Source organism: Pleurodeles waltl, chromosome 9 (genome assembly GCF_031143425.1).
Source record: "Pleurodeles waltl isolate 20211129_DDA chromosome 9, aPleWal1.hap1.20221129, whole genome shotgun sequence".
Lineage (NCBI taxonomy): Eukaryota > Metazoa > Chordata > Amphibia > Caudata > Salamandridae > Pleurodeles > Pleurodeles waltl.
Window position 1 is genome coordinate 458,668,168 of NC_090448.1, and position 19,928 is coordinate 458,688,095.

At 42.2% G+C, this 19,928-nt stretch overlaps 1 protein-coding gene across 3 annotated transcripts in view; it reads left to right on the forward strand.

Moving 5' to 3' along the window:
* The window catches only part of PPP1R13B (protein phosphatase 1 regulatory subunit 13B), a 411,799-nt gene that overhangs the window by 281,969 nt on the left and 109,902 nt on the right, over window positions 1–19,928 (forward strand). For all 3 annotated transcript variants that reach the window (XM_069207265.1, XM_069207264.1, XM_069207266.1), the window contains one exon: window positions 12,239–12,390. In XM_069207265.1, coding sequence (XP_069063366.1) covers window positions 12,239–12,390 — 152 coding nt within the window. The remainder of the gene's footprint in view (window positions 1–12,238; window positions 12,391–19,928) is intronic.

Consider the following 19,928-nt stretch of genomic DNA (forward strand, 5'->3'; position numbering starts at 1 on the left):
GGGATCGGCGTACTTACATTCAACACCGCATCGAAGATCGAATAGCTCCGGTGCCCTTCGGGGTAGTTTTTCGATCCTCCGTCGGGGCCTGGTCGGCCCGACCGCGTGCTGAAGAACGCCGATGGAACGGACCCCGTTTCGTTTCTGCCCCAAATGCCACAATAAATACCCCTACACAGACCAACACTTGGTCTGCAACCTGTGCCTGTCACCTGAGCACAGCGAAGACACCTGCGAGGCCTGTCGTGCGTTCCGGTCCCGAAAAACACTCCGAGACCGTCGAGCCAGAAGACTTCAGATGGCGTCCGCACCGACAGCCCAACGGGAGTTCGAGGAACAGGAAGAGGAAGGTACCTTCTCGATCCAAGACTCAGACTCCGAAGGATTCGACGATACACAAACCGTGAGTAAGACGTCGAAAACCACACAGAGAAACATTTACAAGGCCCAGGGGACGCCACTGCCACCAGGCCATGGCTCAACCCATAAATTCGGTGACCGACCGTCGGCACCGAAAAAGGCCCAAACAGTGCCGAGATCGTCCGACTCCGGTCGAGACACCGGCACGCAGCCTTCTCGGGACCGAGAAAGTGCTGGAGACAAGCCTCGACACCGAGATGCCGGTGTGGACACGGCTCGACGCCGAGACAGCGGCACCGAAACAGATCGACGCCGAGAGGTTTCGGCCCCGAAAAAGAAAAAAGTCACCTCGGAGCCGAAAAAACACGCAGACAAAGTTTCCATGCCGAAACAAACTGCAAGCGACCCAGCTTCAGGCTCTTATACAGAAGAGCACTCGCTAACCTCCCAAATGCAGAAGCATAAGTTTGAGGAAGAGCTACAAGCAACTGATGTGGACCATACGCAAAAGCGTATCTTCATTCAGCAGGGGACAGGAAAAATAAGCACCCTTCCCCCCTTTAGGAGAAAGAGGAGGTTGGGGTTCCAGACGGAACAAACACCACAACCAAAAGTGGTGAAAAGAGTTACACCACCACCCTCTCCTCCGCCCGTGATTGACGTTTCACCAGCACAAACTCCATCACACTCCCCAGCTCACACCTCCATGAGCCAGGGTGACCAAGATCAGGACGCATGGGACCTATACGATGCCCCAGTGTCAGATAACAGCCCGGAGGCATACCCTACAAAGCCATCTCCACCAGAAGACAGCACCGCGTACTCTCAGGTGGTGGCTAGAGCAGCACAATTTCACCACGTAAGCCTCCACTCAGAACAGGTCGAGGATGATTTCTTATTCAACACACTCTCCTCCACCCACAGCTCATACCAAAGCCTGCCTATGCTCCCTGGTATGCTCCGGCACCCAAAAGACATATTTAAAGAGCCGGTCAAGAGTAGGGCAATCACACCAAGGGTGGAAAAAAAGTATAAGCCGCCTCCTACGGACCCGGTTTTCATCACTACACAGCTGCCACCAGACTCTGTTGTTGTAGGAGCAGCTAGGAAAAGGGCCAACTCCCACACATCTGGAGATGCACCACCCCCAGATAAAGAAAGCCGCAAGTTCGATGCAGCTGGTAAAAGAGTCGCAGCACAAGCTGCAAACCAGTGGCGCATCGCGAACTCCCAGGCACTACTTGCGCGCTATGACAGAGCCCACTGGGACGAGATGCAACATCTCATTGAACATCTGCCCAAGGACTTACAAAATAGGGCAAAGCAAGTGGTCGAGGAAGGACAGACCATTTCCAACAACCAGATCCGCTCCTCCATGGACGCTGCAGATACAGCTGCACGGACAATTAATACATCTGTAACTATCAGAAGGCATGCATGGCTCCGAACGTCTGGATTTAAACCAGAGATTCAACAAGCAGTTCTCAATATGCCTTTTAATGAAAAGGAACTGTTCGGTCCAGAAGTGGACACAGCGATTGAGAAACTCAAAAAAGATACGGACACTGCCAAAGCCATGGGCGCACTCTACTCCCCGCAGAGCAGAGGGAATTACAGCACATTCCGTAAAACGCCCTTTCGAGGGGGGTTTCGAGGTCAAAGCACACAAGCCAGCACCTCACAAGCCACACCGTCCAGTTACCAGGGACAGTATAGAGGAGGTTTTCGGGGACAATATAGAGGAGGGCAATTCCCTAGAAATAGAGGAAGATTTCAAAGCCCCAAAGCCCCTACTACTAAACAGTGACTCACAGGTCACTCACCCCCTCCACACAACACCAGTGGGGGGAAGAATAGGTCATTATTACAAAGCATGGGAGGAAATCACTACAGACACTTGGGTTCTAGCGATTATCCAACATGGTTATTGCATAGAATTTCTACAATTCCCTCCAAACATACCACCAAAAGCACAAAATTTAACAACACACCATTCCAATCTCCTGGAGATAGAAGTGCAGGCACTATTGCAAAAGAATGCAATCGAATTAGTGCCAAACACACAAATAAACACAGGAGTTTACTCACTGTACTTTCTGATACCAAAGAAGGACAAAACACTGAGACCAATCCTAGACCTCAGAGTAGTGAACACTTTCATCAAATCAGACCACTTCCACATGGTCACACTACAAGAAGTATTGCCATTGCTAAAACTGCACGACTACATGGCAACTTTAGACCTCAAGGATGCTTATTTCCATATACCAATACACCCATCGCACAGGAAATACCTAAGGTTTGTATTCAAAGGAATACATTACCAATTCAAGGTACTGCCTTTCGGATTAACAACCGCACCAAGAGTCTTTACCAAATGTCTAGCGGTAGTCGCAGCACACATAAGAAGGCAGCAGATACATGTGTTCCCATATCTAGACGACTGGCTAATCAAGGCCCATTCGTTAATAGAGTGCTCAAATCACACAAATCATATCATACAAACCCTCTTCAAACTAGGGTTCACCGTCAATTTCACAAAATCCAAAATTCTGCCACGCAGGGTACAACAATACCTGGGAGCCATAATAGACACATCAAAAGGAGTAGCCACTCCAAGTCCACAAAGAATTTAAAATTTCAACACCATCATACAACGCATGTATCCAACACAAAAGATACAAGCAAAGATGGTATTACAACTCCTAGGCATGATGTCATCATGCATAGCCATTGTCCCAAACGCAAGACTGCACATGAGGCCCTTACAACAATGCCTAGCATCACAGTGGTCTCAAGCACAGGGTCACCTTCTAGATCTGGTGTTAATAGACCGCCAAACTTACCTCTCGCTTCTGTGGTGGAACAACATAAATTTAAACAAAGGGCGGCCTTTCCAAGACCCAGTGCCACAATACGTAATAACAACAGATGCTTCCATGACAGGGTGGGGAGCACACCTCGGTCAACACAGCATACAAGGACAATGGAACATACATCAAACAAAACTGCATATCAATCACCTAGAACTTCTAGCAGTTTTTCAAGCACTAAAAGCTTTCCAACCAATAATAGTTCACAAATACATTCTCGTCAAAACAGACAACATGACAACAATGTATTATCTAAACAAGCAGGGGGGGACGCACTCCACGCAGTTAAGCCTGCTAGCACAAAAAATTTGGCATTGGGCAATTCACAACCAAATTCGCCTAATTGCACAGTTTATACCAGGGATACAAAATCAACTCGCAGACAATCTCTCTCGAGATCACCAACAGGTCCACGAATGGGAAATTCACCCCCAAATTCTGAACACTTATTTCAAACTCTGGGGAACACCTCAGATAGACTTGTTTGCGACAAGGGAGAACGCAAAATGCCAAAACTTCGCATCCAGATACCCACACAAACAATCCCAAGGCAATGCCCTATGGATGAACTGGTCAGGGATATTTGCTTACGCTTTTCCTCCTCTCCCTCTCCTTCCTTACCTGGTAAACAAACTCAGTCAAAGCAAACTCAAACTCATATTGATAGCACCAACTTGGGCAAGGCAACCCTGGTACACAACGCTGCTAGACCTATCAGTGGTACCCTGCATCAAATTGCCCAACAGGCCAGATCTGTTGACACAGCACAACCAAAAGATCAGACACCCAGATCCAGCATCGCTGAATCTAGCAATCTGGCTCCTGAAATCCTAGAATTCGGGCACTTACAACTTACCCAAGAATGTATGGAAGTCATAAAACAAGCAAGAAGGCCATCCACCAGGCACTGCTATGCAAGTAAATGGAAGAGGTTTGTTTGCTACTGCCATATTAATCAAATACAACCATTACACACAACTCCAGAACATGTAGTGGGTTACTTGCTTCACTTACACAAATCTAACCTAGCTTTCTCTTCCATTAAGATTCACCTTGCAGCAATATCTGCATACCTGCAAACTACCTATTCAACTTCCCTATATAAAATACCAGTCATTAAAGCATTCATGGAGGGCCTTAGGAGAATTATACCACCAAGAACACTACCTGTTCCTTCATGGAACCTAAATGTTGTCCTAACTAGACTTATGGGTCCACCTTTTGAACCCATGCACTCCTGCGAAATACAGTTCCTAACCTGGAAGGTGGTATTTCTCATCGCCATTACTTCCCTAAGAAGAGTAAGCGAGATTCAGGCATTTACTATACAGGAACCTTTTATACAACTACACAAAAATAAAGTCGTCCTAAGGACCAATCCTAAATTTTTGCCAAAGGTTATTTCACCGTTCCATCTAAATCAAACAGTGGAACTTCCAGTGTTCTTTCCACAGCCAGATACCGTAGCTGAAAGGGCACTACATACATTAGATGTCAAAAGAGCATTAATGTATTACATTGACAGAACAAAAAACATCAGAAAGACTAAACAACTCTTTATTGCATTTCAAAAACCTCACGCAGGAAACCCAATTTCAAAACAAGGTATAGCCAGATGGATAGTAAAATGCATCCAAATCTGCTACCTTAAAGCTAAACGACAGCTGCCCATTACACCAAGGGCACACTCAACCAGAAAGAAAGGTGCTACCATGGCCTTTCTAGGAAACATCCCAATGCAAGAAATATGTAAGGCAGCCACATGGTCTACGCCTCACACATTCACCAAGCACTACTGTGTAGACGTGTTATCCGCACAACAAGCCACAGTAGGTCAAGCTGTATTAAGAACATTATTTCAGACTACTTCCACTCCTACAGGCTGATCCACCGCTTTTGGGGAAATAACTGCTTACTAGTCTATGCAGAACATGCGTATCTACAGCGACAGATGCCATCGAACTGAAAATGTCACTTACCCAGTGTACATCTGTTCGTGGCATCAGTCGCAGTAGATTCGCATGTGCCCACCCGCCTCCCCGGGAGCCTGTAGCAGTTTGGAAGTTACCTTCATCTCAACCTTAAATAGGTGCATACCTAGTCACTCCATTGCATGGGCACTATTACTACAATTCAACTCCTACCTCACCCTCTGCGGGGGAAAAACAATCGAAGATGGAGTCGACGCCCATGCGCAATGGAGACAAAAGGAGGAGTCACTCGGTCCCGTGACTCGAAAGACTTCTTCGAAGAAAAACAACTTGTAACACTCCGGCCCAACACCAGATGGCGAGCTATTGCAGAACATGCGAATCTACTGCGACTGATGCCACGAACAGATGTACACTGGGTAAGTGACATTTTCATTACCTGTGACTTCTAAAGCACATTCCACTAGGAAGAAATGGGCCACCATGGCCATCTTAGAAAACATACTTTTAGCTGACATTTGCAAAACAGCTATTTGGTCTACACCACATACATACACAAAGCATTATTGTGTAGATGTACTAGCACGTCAACAGGCCAATGTAGGTCAGGCTGTCCTAAGAACACTTTTTCAAACAACTGCAACTCCCACAATCTAGCCACCCCTTTCATGGAAGGACTGCTTTACAGTCTGTACAGAACATGTGTATCTACAGCCACACTCGCCATTAACCGGGAAATGTTACTTACCCAGTAAGCATCTGTTCGTGGGATGTAGTGCTGTAAATTCACATGTGCACCCCCTCGTCCCCAGATGCCTGGGGCCGTTCCAGTTAACATATACTTGTATATATGTAGATACACTTGCATGAACATATCTTTTTCTATGCTTCCTTTATACTCTATTTGTCACCCGCCTGTGGAAAAATAATCTAAAAAAGGACCTGATGCCTATGCACAGTATCACAGAGAAGAAGTCACTTGATCCTGTAACTAAAAAATGCTTTGTCGAAAAAAAACAACTTGTAACATTCCAAACCCAACACTAGATGGCAGGAGTATGCAGAACATGTGAATGTACAGCACTGCATGCCACAAACTGATGCTTACTGGGTAAATAACATTTTCCTTGTGGCTTAGAATGTCAGCTAATGAAGCATATAAGCAAAACGTTGTACACATAGTATCAAAGCGGACACTATGTTTTGCTCAGAAAAAATATTACATTTCCCACAATTGTATGTATCTAAAACAACCCTATTAATAGATCTTAACTTTTCCATTGAACATCCGGGTTTCAGACCTATAAAAGCACAAAATTCGTCTGTAGGTAGAATCCTTATAAACTTTTTTTTCATGATTACGCCAGCATCCTGTACTACAATCTTCACCAGTGCGTAACATTATTCCGAAATGATGAGAGGATAGGGAGAGAAGAATCCTGTGCAGATATTCTCACAAATTTAATGAAATGCTTGGATTGTTTTAGTTAAGTACTCTCTAACTTTCTTTTTTGTCTATTTTACTGTTTTTAACTTAGCGATTGCGCTAATACGGTTATTGGGAATCTCTGCAAAAGATTTGCACTAATGTATTCAGCTACCCTATTTTTTTTAAAACAATGCTTAGACTACGCCATGCATTCTGCAGTTGTAAAATTCTTTAGTATGACTGCATGTCTCTTTAGATTTTATCAATGTTTTTCCTAGACTTCGATTTAATTTATTACCAGTTTTTATAGGTTAATTCTGGCTCAGTTCATGCTCTTAGGTAACAGGTAACTAAAGTTCTGATGACCATTCACATTTTTTACCTGGTCTCCCCTCAGTAAAAACGAAAAGATTTGCAGAACATTTTGTGGAGTTATCTCCTCTGTTATTGGCTTAGACTTAATGGTAGCTTGGGGTCCTCTCTTGCAGGGTCTCCATGAATCATGTCACAGAAATACATCTCATAAGAAAAAATTGCAAAAGTGCACAACACATAGTAATGACCTCCTCAAACAGTTGTGGTCCATAAAGTGAAAGGCAGGGGTTCATGTAATTAAGAATCTCACAGGTTTATACTAATAACAATTAATTACTGCATCACATAGACCAGTGGTCCTTATCGATTTGACGTAATCATTACTAGAATACCGGGACCCCCATTGAATCATTATTGGAATCGTCGGACACTCACTAAGTCATTCCCGGAGCAGAAACAAGCATTGATCAAACAAATACACAAATGACGAAGTATGTTATTTAATTCTCAAACAAATATACAAATCAAAACTTTCATTTTAATGGGAACGTAAGGGCCTTTCTAAATTTAACTAGGTCACCTTTTGTCCCTGCTGTATTTTGTTTGATGCATTTGCACTACTCCCACAAATTATAACCTGAGGATGCCAATTTAATATTTAGCCTCCAATTTCAAATACCTTCACATTTATGGAAGGTTTTATTTTTTTTCAATTTTGCATTATGATTCTTTATTTCTGTACACTTTATTCATCTGTTAATATTATTTCATTTTCCAAGCAGTCGCAAATCCCCAGAGGTCCCTAGACCAGAGGTTACAACACTGGCAAAGAATGTTGCCTGAACAGTCCCTTTCCATAACATGAATAACAGACTCTGCTAAGACTTGTGCTATTCCAATATCATAAAAGAGATACCACCTGCCATAGTGCAGTATCTTCACCACAACATTAATTCTGTTTTCTTATATTTTTCTGTTCCATCATTTATAAAATGAGCCATGATTTAGCTTCCTATTAAAAAGTGCAACCTGAACTTTTTTAGAGCTATCAAGCTGCTGCCCATGTTTTTAGTTTGCATGTATTTCAGTACTATTGGAAAAAGCTGTGACTACGTATGTGCAAACGTTTAAAAAGTCAAGTAATATTGTTTGCGCTCAGCATTGAGGGTTCATGCCCATTACAGGCATAATGATCTCTCTGATGGATGACATGATCAGATGTCAAATGTCCTGGATTGATCAGCAGAGTTCTACACCACTATTCTGCTCCTTTTTCTTCGGCAAGCCAAATGTTTGCCTTGGCCCTGTCCTTCACAGTAACCTACAGTGTTCTAGAGGGATCCTCTGTCTTTCTTGGTTAATCTTCCATTTGTTTTTAGAGGCAACAGTTATACAATCATTCAACTAGATTTTTTAAAATGCACTGATACCTCCCAAATCTGAATTGCCTTCTGACCATCTTTGGCGGTATGAACCAGAATTGACTTAAAAGTAAACTTAAATAAATTGAACCGTTAATCCAGAATTCCTACATAATGACCAGTTCTGGCCTCCGTATGGCTTGGTTCCCCATCTTGTTCTAATAAATGCAGTTACAAATCCCATTGTAACAAACTGCTCCCACTCATTATCCAATGCAGAAGAGTGCTTACTTCTGCTTAAAAACCAGATTCTTCCACTGTTGTTGGTATTCATAGCTGTCAGACGACTTCAAGAACTACTACATTTAGTAGTAAAAGAAATCATTCAGTAAATAAATTGACTGTGACAGAAATGCCATCGGAGTCTGATCTTCAAGGGTGTAGCGTGACATGCCTACCAAAGCCATTGCATCGCTGATTACAATAAATATCATTGCATCAACGCATTCTAACATTTGCAACGTACCCCTATGAAACAACATGCATCTGAAATATATACAAGTCCGTTGCTGGTTCATCTCCAAGCAACCAGTTGTGCCATAACTGTGCTTTATAGCTCACGTCTAGCACAGTACAAGGAGCTAAATAATTTACATATAGAAACACCGAGTTTAGTATGCCATTTATTATCATTTGTTATGTGTAGGGAGGGGCCGTGACTAATAAGAGGTGAAGCCTTGAGGGTGGCACAATGCCCTCCCCCCCTCGGCAGCAGTAATGAATAGAATATAACCTTTGTACTTTTGCACATATTGTTCATGCCATGGCATTTGTTTATTTGTATTTGTTTTATCAAAAGGTATTTAACAAAAGCCTGGATGTAAGGGGAGACATTTATGCTGCAATGTAAAGTCACAGTGAAAAGGTTTTGTGACAATAAGAACAGTTTCTATGTATAAAGTGATAGTTACATGTATTCTCTGATACAATACACAGAGGTTTTCTCATCTCACATTTATGATATTGCTGTGGTAAAACTGCAGTTTGACTTTTGCAGTGTAGTAATGTATGTGTCAGTGGGTGCTTATTAGTACAGTTGCTTGAAAATAAAGTCTTGATGGGCCAATTTTACATTCAGTATCGTGGCATAAACTGTTTTATTTGAAGAAGATGGCTACTGTCTCTATAGGATGCCAACAGCCAAGAAGTTTTATCTTTCCTCATTGACCTTGGAGCCTTTCATCATTGCTGTCTTATCAAGTGCAAGGATAAGAAAGATTACTCTGTGGGACAGCAATGTGAATGAATACACTATGTAAATGACACTTGTACTACCCTTAGCTATAACTATTTCATAACATTCAGAATATAATGGGCTTCTGCTGCTAAGAGATGCTTTCTTATAAGCTTTAGATTGCAGAGAGTTTTGCATAAATACTGCGCTTTACCTCATAATCAGTATTCCGCATCATGAGTGTTTTGATAACTCGTCAGATCTTAAAGCAGCACAGAGGTTAAGCATATTTTAGTTTCCATTCAGTAGATCCCCAAAAGTTTCACTTGGATCTTCCCACGGAAATAAAATAGCTTATGCAAAGAAAACATCTCCCAAATGTCAAAGCAGGCCTTCAGATTGTTCTCCCACCAAATTCTGATTATTTGACTAAGATTGTTTCTAACAATGTGCCCAAACTATTACTTGTGACATTCTTGCATGTGTTGGGTAAGGGGCTGTTGGATAGTGGAGCGGAGAACAGGAATGTGACATTTCTTTAAAGTCTGAAATGTGAGTTTGACTAACTGGTATTTATTTTCCCTCTTTTAAACTTAAACCGGATGGAACAAGCCATGTTTTTGAACAAATGGAAGACTGACTGTGCTGTATTTATGTATTGTGGACTCATTTCCATCACAATGAAACTATCAATGCATCCATTGATATATTTTTGCTTTCTGATTATTTTTTTAAAAAGATTCATGGAGCATCTTATGCGACTAGCCCTATGACAGCCCTACTTCAGTTTATCTTAAAAAATAAATTCCCCTCTAACCTCCTTTAAGGCATCCTGTATCAGACAGTTAATTCACACAAAATGTCAATAAGAAAAAGCTACCCACCTTCTCACATGTTCTCTTTTTTGTTAATTTCAGAAGTCATGCTACTTAGACTTATCCCTGTCCCATGACTTTTAAGGGTCAAATGGTGAATCAGTTTCCTTGCCACAGCAATGACCCACTTCAAAAGGAAAGCTTTTTCTCGTGGGATTGAAAGAAGACTGAATAATCAAAAATAGACCTTGAATGAAATTGGTGGTACCGAATCCAATTTCCTCTCTGTGTCAAGGGACAGGAAAGAAGTTATCTCAACAAAAATCATTTTACCCCATGCACATGCCTACATTTTCATTACGAGTCAAAGTTTTCCGTTGTGTCTGCAGTGGGTGACATTAGCTGTAAATCATACCTCTCTGCCAGTGCTGTGTACCTCTTGGCCAAGTTTAACACTGGGACTTAGCTGTAATAAGCAATTAAGACTGTGTATTTGGAAAGGTTTCCTGGGGTGTTCTATGAGACTGCTGGTATAGCCTGTTGAAATGATCTGTGGGTTTTCAATTGTTACTGGTAGCCCTTGCTATCTACTTATGTACCCTGCCTGATAAACAGTCTCTATCAGGTGTCTAAAACCTTAACACTAAAACCAAATTAGGATATGGTAGCTGAGATAGAATAGGCTGTATGTCCTCTTGTTTGAAAGATCATTTTAATTAGACTCACTACAGGGAAACGTTGCCTCTGTTAGGATTAACGCTTGCTTTGCAGTCTGAAAGACCAGCCCACCCATAATTAATCATGGCACTGTGCTTGCGTTTAAAACCAACACAAAATCTTCTTGGTCCACTTGAGTCATTCCTTTTGTCTTGATCACCTAGTTTTTGAGTAGTGTTTTGATTCTGGAAAACTTTCTTATTACCATAGCCCCATTTCAAGTTGATCAAAACATACTGTTGAAAAAGTGGATTTTAATGTATTTCATCTGCAGATTATATTCCCACACATGCCATTGCTAGAATTTATATTTGTAAACAAGAACTCCCCTGTGATCCTCCAGTAACTGCAAAGAAGTTGCTATGATTTGTATATGTTTTCTCTGCCTTACAAATCATTTGTTGTGTTGTGCCATTTTTGTTTTGCAGACATTTTTATTCAACTATTAGTTGCTTACTCCACTGCGCAGTCCATCCTTAGAGGATTTCACATTGGTAAATTGAAGTTGACGTCATGGCCATGGTTTAATTAAAAAACTGGTGATCGTATGCACTGGACTTTTTGGTGATGCCTCGAAATTACTTGCAAATCGTAGTGTACCATATCAATACAAGAAGGATTATTTATACTTTTCCATTAGTGTTTCCTAATAAGCTCAGTTTAAACCACCTGAGTTGTAGTTACAAATGATAGAGAATCTGCATGGTCATTACCACCTCTTTTGGTATCTTCTTTTTATTATTTGTTATTTCACTTATCTTGTTTTCAGGAACTCAACAATATACTGGTACTGTAATTCAGAGATCAAGATTTTTTTTCAACTGAAGCTTAATAAATTGCAAATATGTGATGCCTGTCTTTAATCTGTGTATTTCTACTGCTCTTAATAATTCCCGTGTATGGCGTCATTTCCCTCACTTGTTATATTATAAATGCAGTACATGGGTCTAACTAATTATTTGATGGATGAGTGAAAAAGATAAATTGATTTTCTGTGTTCCCGTCACAGAATATACATGCAGATGCTAGAAAATGTTCATGTCCGGCAGTTCCATTTAATTCAATTTAAATCACTATTGTGTTGGATAACAATTATGTTTTAATGTTTTTCCTCCTACATATCGTATTTTATTCATGTGTAGTATGTGCTTGCTGTCTCTAAATATAATTCTAAGTAACTTTGCTTCATGTTATTTTTTCAAGCTATTGATGGAAACTGGCCAACTCTTAAACAAGGCACTGCCGTTGCAAAAACACCTCAACTGTCAAGTGCAGACTGGAAGGAATCTAGTATGGATACTGGCTTAAAGCAAGGACCCATCTCAAGTCAACCAGTATCAATCAATGAGAAGTTGGTAAGGGTTCTGTGGCTCGCTTTAAAATGTCATTTTTATACTGCTATAAGCCTTTGATTTTTGTTTTATATTTTATTACAGACATACATTATATTAAGACTTGTTGATACTATTTTCAGGTGTAGGTTATTGAAATAAATGTACACATTCATTTTTAACCTCAAATCTTCTTACCATTTTGTTTTGGTTTAATTGTTTTTTGAAAATATCCCATTCATATTTCGCCTTGTTAATGTATGACTTTCCTTTTTTACTCTTTAACTGGATGAGCTCGAACTACAGCTGTCTTGGTTGTGCGCGGCCTCTTCTCTTTGTTTTGAGTTATTGACAAAATGTCCTCTTTAGATCTCAGCGAAGAGAAGTTGTGAATCACCAGGCCTTGAATACATGGACTAGATTGCAAAACTTCAGTCCGTTTCTCTTCAAAGGGAAAGCAGACTGCATATTTGTTTTGAATGAGGGGAACCTTCCCTCTACTCCTATTAAAAGGTCAATGTGCATTACAGACTGGTAAAGTCAATGAGATACATTACAAATTACAGTTTGCTGACCAGAGGTTGATGCTGACATCGTAAATGTGCCAGATTAATGAACTGTTCTATTTGGTGACACTTCTGAAACTGACATATCTAAAGCCACCTAAGTTGCTAAAAGAATACTGCTATTGAGACAAAATATTAAATGAAGATTTTAAATACACAATTTGCAATCACCACTACTGTGACATTGAAGCTCTTAATGACTCAATCAAGCTGTCTTGTAGAAACGTTTCAAGTCAGAGCCATGCGAGTTATCCTTCCATACGAGTATCCCAGCTTTGTGGATGGGACACTTCACGCGATCCTCATGTGCTTTGACCACGTGGCCTCTCAAAGAGCCTAGTTCTGTCTTATTGGAGTCCTTACACGTCTGAGAGGGCATTTCACTTTATTGTGAAAACTACTGTAGCTGCAGTAGACAAGTGTGTCTTTAATTGGTACTTTATAATTATTTTGACAGGGCCTGTTGAGCAAATGTTTTTGTTTGATAGTGGCCAATAGCAATCATTAAACCACCTAAAAATACAGGAAGAGAAGTCTGCATTATTTTATATCAATGAGAACTGTTAAAGTAAAAAAAGTTTGAAGGTAATGATGAGTCATATCAAATATATATATATATATATATATATATATATATATATATATATATATATATATATATATATATATATATATATATATATACATATATACATATATATACAGGGAGTGCAGAATTATTAGGCAAATGAGTATTTTGACCACATCATCCTCTTTATGCATGTTGTCTTACTCCAAGCTGTATAGGCTCGAAAGCCTACTACCAATTAAGCATATTAGGTGATGTGCATCTCTGTAATGAGAAGGGGTGTGGTCTAATGACATCAACACCCTATATCAGGTGTGCATAATTATTAGGCAACTTCCTTTCCTTTGGCAAAATGGGTCAAAAGAAGGACTTGACAGGCTCAGAAAAGTCAAAAATAGTGAGATATCTTGCAGAGGGATGCAGCACTCTTAAAATTGCAAAGCTTCTGAAGCGTGATCATCGAACAATCAAGCGTTTCATTCAAAATAGTCAACAGGGTCGCAAGAAGCGTGTGGAAAAACCAAGGCGCAAAATAACTGCCCATGTACTGAGAAAAGTCAAGCGTGCAGCTGCCACGATGCCACTTGCCACCAGTTTGGCCATATTTCAGAGCTGCAACATCACTGGAGTGCCCAAAAGCACAAGGTGTGCAACACTCAGAGACATGGCCAAGGTAAGAAAGGCTGAAAGACGACCACCACTGAACAAGACACACAAGCTGAAACGTCAAGACTGGGCCAAGAAATATCTCAAGACTGATTTTTCTAAGGTTTTATGGACTGATGAAATGAGAGTGAGTCTTGATGGGCCAGATGGATGGGCCCGTGGCTGGATTGGTAAAGGGCAGAGAGCTCCAGTCCGACTCAGACGCCAGCAAGGTGGAGGTGGAGTACTGGTTTGGGCTGGTATCATCAAAGATGAGCTTGTGGGGCCTTTTCGGGTTGAGGATGGAGTCAAGCTCAACTCCCAGTCCTACTGCCAGTTCCTGGAAGACACCTTCTTCAAGCAGTGGTACAGGAAGAAGTCTGCATCCTTCAAGAAAAACATGATTTTCATGCAGGACAATGCTCCATCACGCGCGTCCAAGTACTCCACAGCGTGGCTGGCAAGAAAGGGTATAAAAGAAGGAAATCTAATGACATGGCCTCCTTGTTCACCTGATCTGAACCCCATTGAGAACCTGTGGTCCATCATCAAATGTGAGATTTACAAGGAGGGAAAACAGTACACCTCTCTGAACAGTGTCTGGGAGGCTGTGGTTGCTGCTGCACGCAATGTTGATGGTGAACAGATCAAAACACTGACAGAATCCATGGATGGCAGGCTTTTGAGTGTCCTTGCAAAGAAAGGTGGCTATATCGACACCGATAGTACAAGCGCTCCGGCGGCCGTTCGGGGCTTCCACTCCTTAGCGGGGCCTGGTCGGCCCGACCACGTCCATCATCGAAGCTAATGGACCGGACCCCCTTCCGCTTCTGTCCGAGGTGCCACGCGAAGTATCCTTATACAGACCAACACTTGGTCTGTAATCTGTGTCTATCACCGGAACACAGGGAGGATACTTGCGAGGCCTGTCGGGCATTTCGATCGAAAAAGACCCTACGCGATGGAAGAGCCAGAAGACTACAAATGGCGTCGACACCAAGAGAACAGATCGGCGTCGAAGAGGAGAAAAGAATATCTATCCAGGAAAAGGACTCAGACGACTCCGAAAGTGAGCAACCGGCGACAACGAAAGCTGTGAGTAAGACTGCCCCGTCCAAGACTCACACCAAGATAGTAAAGGGCAAGGGGATGCCACCGCCAGCAGGCCATGGCTTAACCCAGCAAAAAGACGGTGACCAAACATCGGCACCGAAAAAGGCCACACAACTGCCGAAGACATCCGACTCTGGTCGAGATTCAGGCTCCGAACATCTCGGCACCGAGAGTTCGACACACCCAGGGTGAAGAAAGTTACCTCGGAATCGAAAAAGACTGTTTCGAAACCTTCGGTACCAAAAAAACCAGCCTCGGATCCGAAATTAGGCTCTTACACGGAAGAGCAAGGACTTTCCGGCCAAATGCATGAACATAGATTTGAGCAGGAAATAAGTATGGGGGAACCAGACCATACCAAAAGGAGGCTGCATATCCAGAAAGAGGCTTGAAAAATACAAACTCTTCCGCCAATTAAAATCAAAAGAAAGCTGGCATTTCAGGAGTCAGAAATGCAGCCAAAGGCAAAGGTGGCACCACCAAGGTTTTCGCCACAGCCTTCTCCACTACATTCACCACAGCTGTCCCCGGTAACAACACCCCCAATGCAGTCACCAACACATACAGGGATGACACAGGATGACCCGGATGCATGGGACTTATATGATGCACCGGTATCCGACAACAGTCCTGATTGTTACCCAACAAAGCCGTCACCTCCAGAGAACAGTACTGCATACATGCGGTTACTATCAAGGGCACCTACATTCCACAATGTAGCAATGCATTCGGAGCCAATAGAGGATGATTTCCTATTTAACACCTTGGCATCCACCCACAGTTCCTACCAAAGTCTGCCAATGCTCCCAGACATTCTTAAGCACGCAAAACAGGTCTTCCAGGACCCAGTGAAGGAAAGAGCTATCACGCCTAGGGTGGAGAAAAAATACAAACCTCCCCCAACGGACCCTGTGTTTATAACACAGCAACTGACACCAGATTCAGAGGTCGTGGGAGCAGCAAGAAAGAGGGCAAACTCTCAATCATCAGGAGACGCACCACCGCCTGACAAAGAGAGTAGGAAGTTCGATGCTGCAGGCAAACGAGTGGCAGCACAGGCAGCCAATCAATAGCGGATCGCAAACTCGCAGGCCCTACTGGCTCGCTACGACAGGGCACACTGGGACGAGATGCAACACATTATACAGCACTTGCCCAAAGAACATCAGAAACGTGCCCAAAAGGTTGTTGAAGAAGGACAAGCAATTCCCAACAACCAGATAAGATCCGCATTGGACTCTGCAGACGCAGCAGCACGGACAGTCAACACTGCAGTAACCATTCGCAGGCATGCATGGTTACGGAGCTCAGGGTTCAAACCCGAAATCCAGCAGGCTGTGTTAAACATGCCTTTTAACCAGGAACAATTGTTTGGGCCTGAGGTGGACACAGCAATTGAGAAATTAAAAAAGGACACAGACACGGCCAAAGCCATGGGCGCGCTCTACTCCCCACAAAGCAGAGGCACTTTTAGAAAGCCACAATTTAGAGGGGGGTTTTGTACGCAAACACCAGAACCTTCCACCTCACAAACCAGACCCACCTATCAGGGGCAGTACCAGAGAGGAGGGTTTCAAGACTCATACAAGGGAGGACAATTCCCAAGAGCTAGAGGAAAATTCCAAAGCCCTAAAACAAGTCAAACCAAACAGTGACTTCAACGTCACAAACCCCCCCAACACTTAACACTAGTGGGGGGGAGACTTAGTGCATTCAACAAAAACTGGACAAACATAACTACGGACGCATGGGTCCTAGCCATTATCCAACATGGTTATTGCATAGAATTCATAAATTTCCCACCAGATGTGCCCCCAAGAGCACACAATATGCCCAAACACCACTTAGACCTGTTACAACTAGAAGTCCAAGCATTGTTACAAAAACAAGCAATAGAATTAGTACCCAACCATCAAAAAGGAACAGGTGTCTACTCACTATATTTCCTAATTCCAAAGAAGGACAAAACATTGAGACCCATATTAGACCTCAGAATGCTGAATCTCTACATCAAATCAGATCACTTCCACATGGTAACACTTCAAGACGTGATTCCCTTGCTCAAAAAACAGGACTACATGTCAACGTTAGATCTCAAGGATGTGTATTTTCACATACCCATGCATCCTTCGCACAGAAAATATTTAAGGTTTGTAATACACGGCGTGCATTATCAATTCAAGGTGTTACCGTTCAGGATAACAGCCCCAAGGGTATTCACAAAATGCCGTGCAGTAGTAGCCGCTCATATAAGGAGACAGCACATGCACGTATTCCCATACTTAGACGATTGGTTAATAAAAACCAGCACTCAACAACAGTGTCTTCTTCACACGCAATACGTTATAGAAACTCTACACATCCTAGGGTTTTCTATAAATTACCACAAATCACATCTGCAGCCATCCCAGATACTGCAATACTTGGGAGCAACACTCAACACACAAAAAGCGATTGCCACTCCAAGTCCACAAAGAGTACAAGCGTTCCAAAATATAGCATTAAACATGCAGCCAAACCAACACTACCAAGTGAAGTTTGTAATGAAACTTCTAGGCATGATGTCTTCATGCATAGCCATTGTCCCAAACGCAAGATTACACATGCGGCCCTTACAGCAGTGCCTAGCAAAACAATGGACACAAGCACAGCGTCAACTTCAAGATCTAGTGTTGGTAGACCGCCAGACACACTTCTCGCTTCAATAGTGGAACCCTATAAATTTAAACCAAGGGCGGCCATTCCAAGACCCAGTACCTCAAGACGTGATCACAACAGATGCTTCCATGATGGGGTGGGGAGCACACCTCAAGTAGCACAGCATACAGGGACAATGGGACAATCAACAACAACTGCACATAAATCATTTAGAACTGTTGGCAGTGTTTCTAGCATTAAAAGCATTTCAACCACTGATAGCCCACAAACACATTCTTGTCAAAACCAACAACATGACGACAATGTATTACCTCAACAAACAAGGAGGGACACACTTGTCACAACTGTCTCTCTTAGCACAAAAAATTTGGCATTGGGCAATTCACAATCACATTCGCCTAATAGCACAATACATCCCAGGCATTCAAAACCAGTTAGCCGACAATCTCAGTCGAGATCACCAACAAACACACAAGTGGGAAATTCATCCCCAGATCCTACAAGATTACTTTCGACGCTGGGGAACACCAATGATAGACCTATTCGCAACAAAAGAAAACACAAAATGCCAAAACTTTGCGTCCAGGTACCCACACCCTCAGTCCAAGGGCAATGCGTTATGGATCAGTTGGTCAGGGATATTTGCTTACGCTTTTCCCCCTCTCCCACTCATTCCTTATCTGGTAAACAAACTAAGTCAAAACAGACACAAACTAATACTCATAGCACCAACCTGGGCTCGCCAACCCTGGTACACAACACTGCTGGACCTATCAGTAGTACCTCACGTTAAATTACCAATCAGGCCAGATCTGTTAACTCAACACAATCAACAATCAGACACCCAAATCCAGCATCGCTCAATCTAGCAATCTGGCTCCTGTAGTCTTAGAATTTGGACACTTAGACCTTACACAAGAATGTATGGAGGTCATTAAACAAGCTAGGAAACCTACTAGAAGACTTTGTTATGCAAACAAATGGAAAAGATTTGTTTACTACTGCCACAATAATCAAATTCAACCACTAGATGCTTCCGCAAAAGACATTGTAAGTTACTTATTGCACTTACAAAAATCTAAACTAGCATTCTCTTCTATTAAAATACATCTCACAGCAATATCTGCCTATCTGCAGATTACACATTCAACATCGCTTTTTAGAATCCCAGTCATCAAAGCATTTATGGAGGGATTAAAAAGAATCATACCACCGAGAACACCACCAGTACCTTCGTGGAACCTTAATATTGTATTAACACGACTCATGGGACCACCATTTGAACCCATGCACTCTTGTGAAATGCAATACTTAACTTGGAAGGTAGCCTTTCTCATAGCTATCACATCACTTAGAAGAGTAAGTGAGATACAAGCATTTACTATACAAGAACCCTTTATTCAAATACATAAACATAAAGTGGTTCTCCGTACAAATCCCAAATTCTAACCAAAGGTTATATCACCATTCCACCTAAACCAAACAGTGGAACTCCCAGTCTTCTTTCCACAACCAGACTCAGTAGCCAAAAGAGCCTTACATACATTAGACATAAAAAGAGCACTAATGTATTACATTGACAGAACAAAACAGTTTCGCAAAACAAAACAATTGTTTGTAGCCTTCCAAAGACCTCATGCAGGAAATCCTATATCCAAGCAAGGCATTGCCAGATGGATAGTGAAGTGTATTCAAACTTGCTACATTAAAGCAAAAAGAGATCTACCTATTACACCAAGAGCGCATTCCACTAGGAAAAAAGGCGCCACAATGGCTTTTCTAGGAAATATACCTATGACAGAAATTTGTAAGGCAGCCACATGGTCTACGCCTCATACTTTCACAAAACATTACTGTGTAGATGTGTTAACAACACAACAAGCCACAGTAGGACAGGCTGTATTACGAACATTATTTCAGACAACTTCAAATCCTACAGGCTAAGCCACCGCTTTTGGGGAGATTACTGCTTACTAGTCTATGCACAGCATGTGTATCTGCAGCTACACATG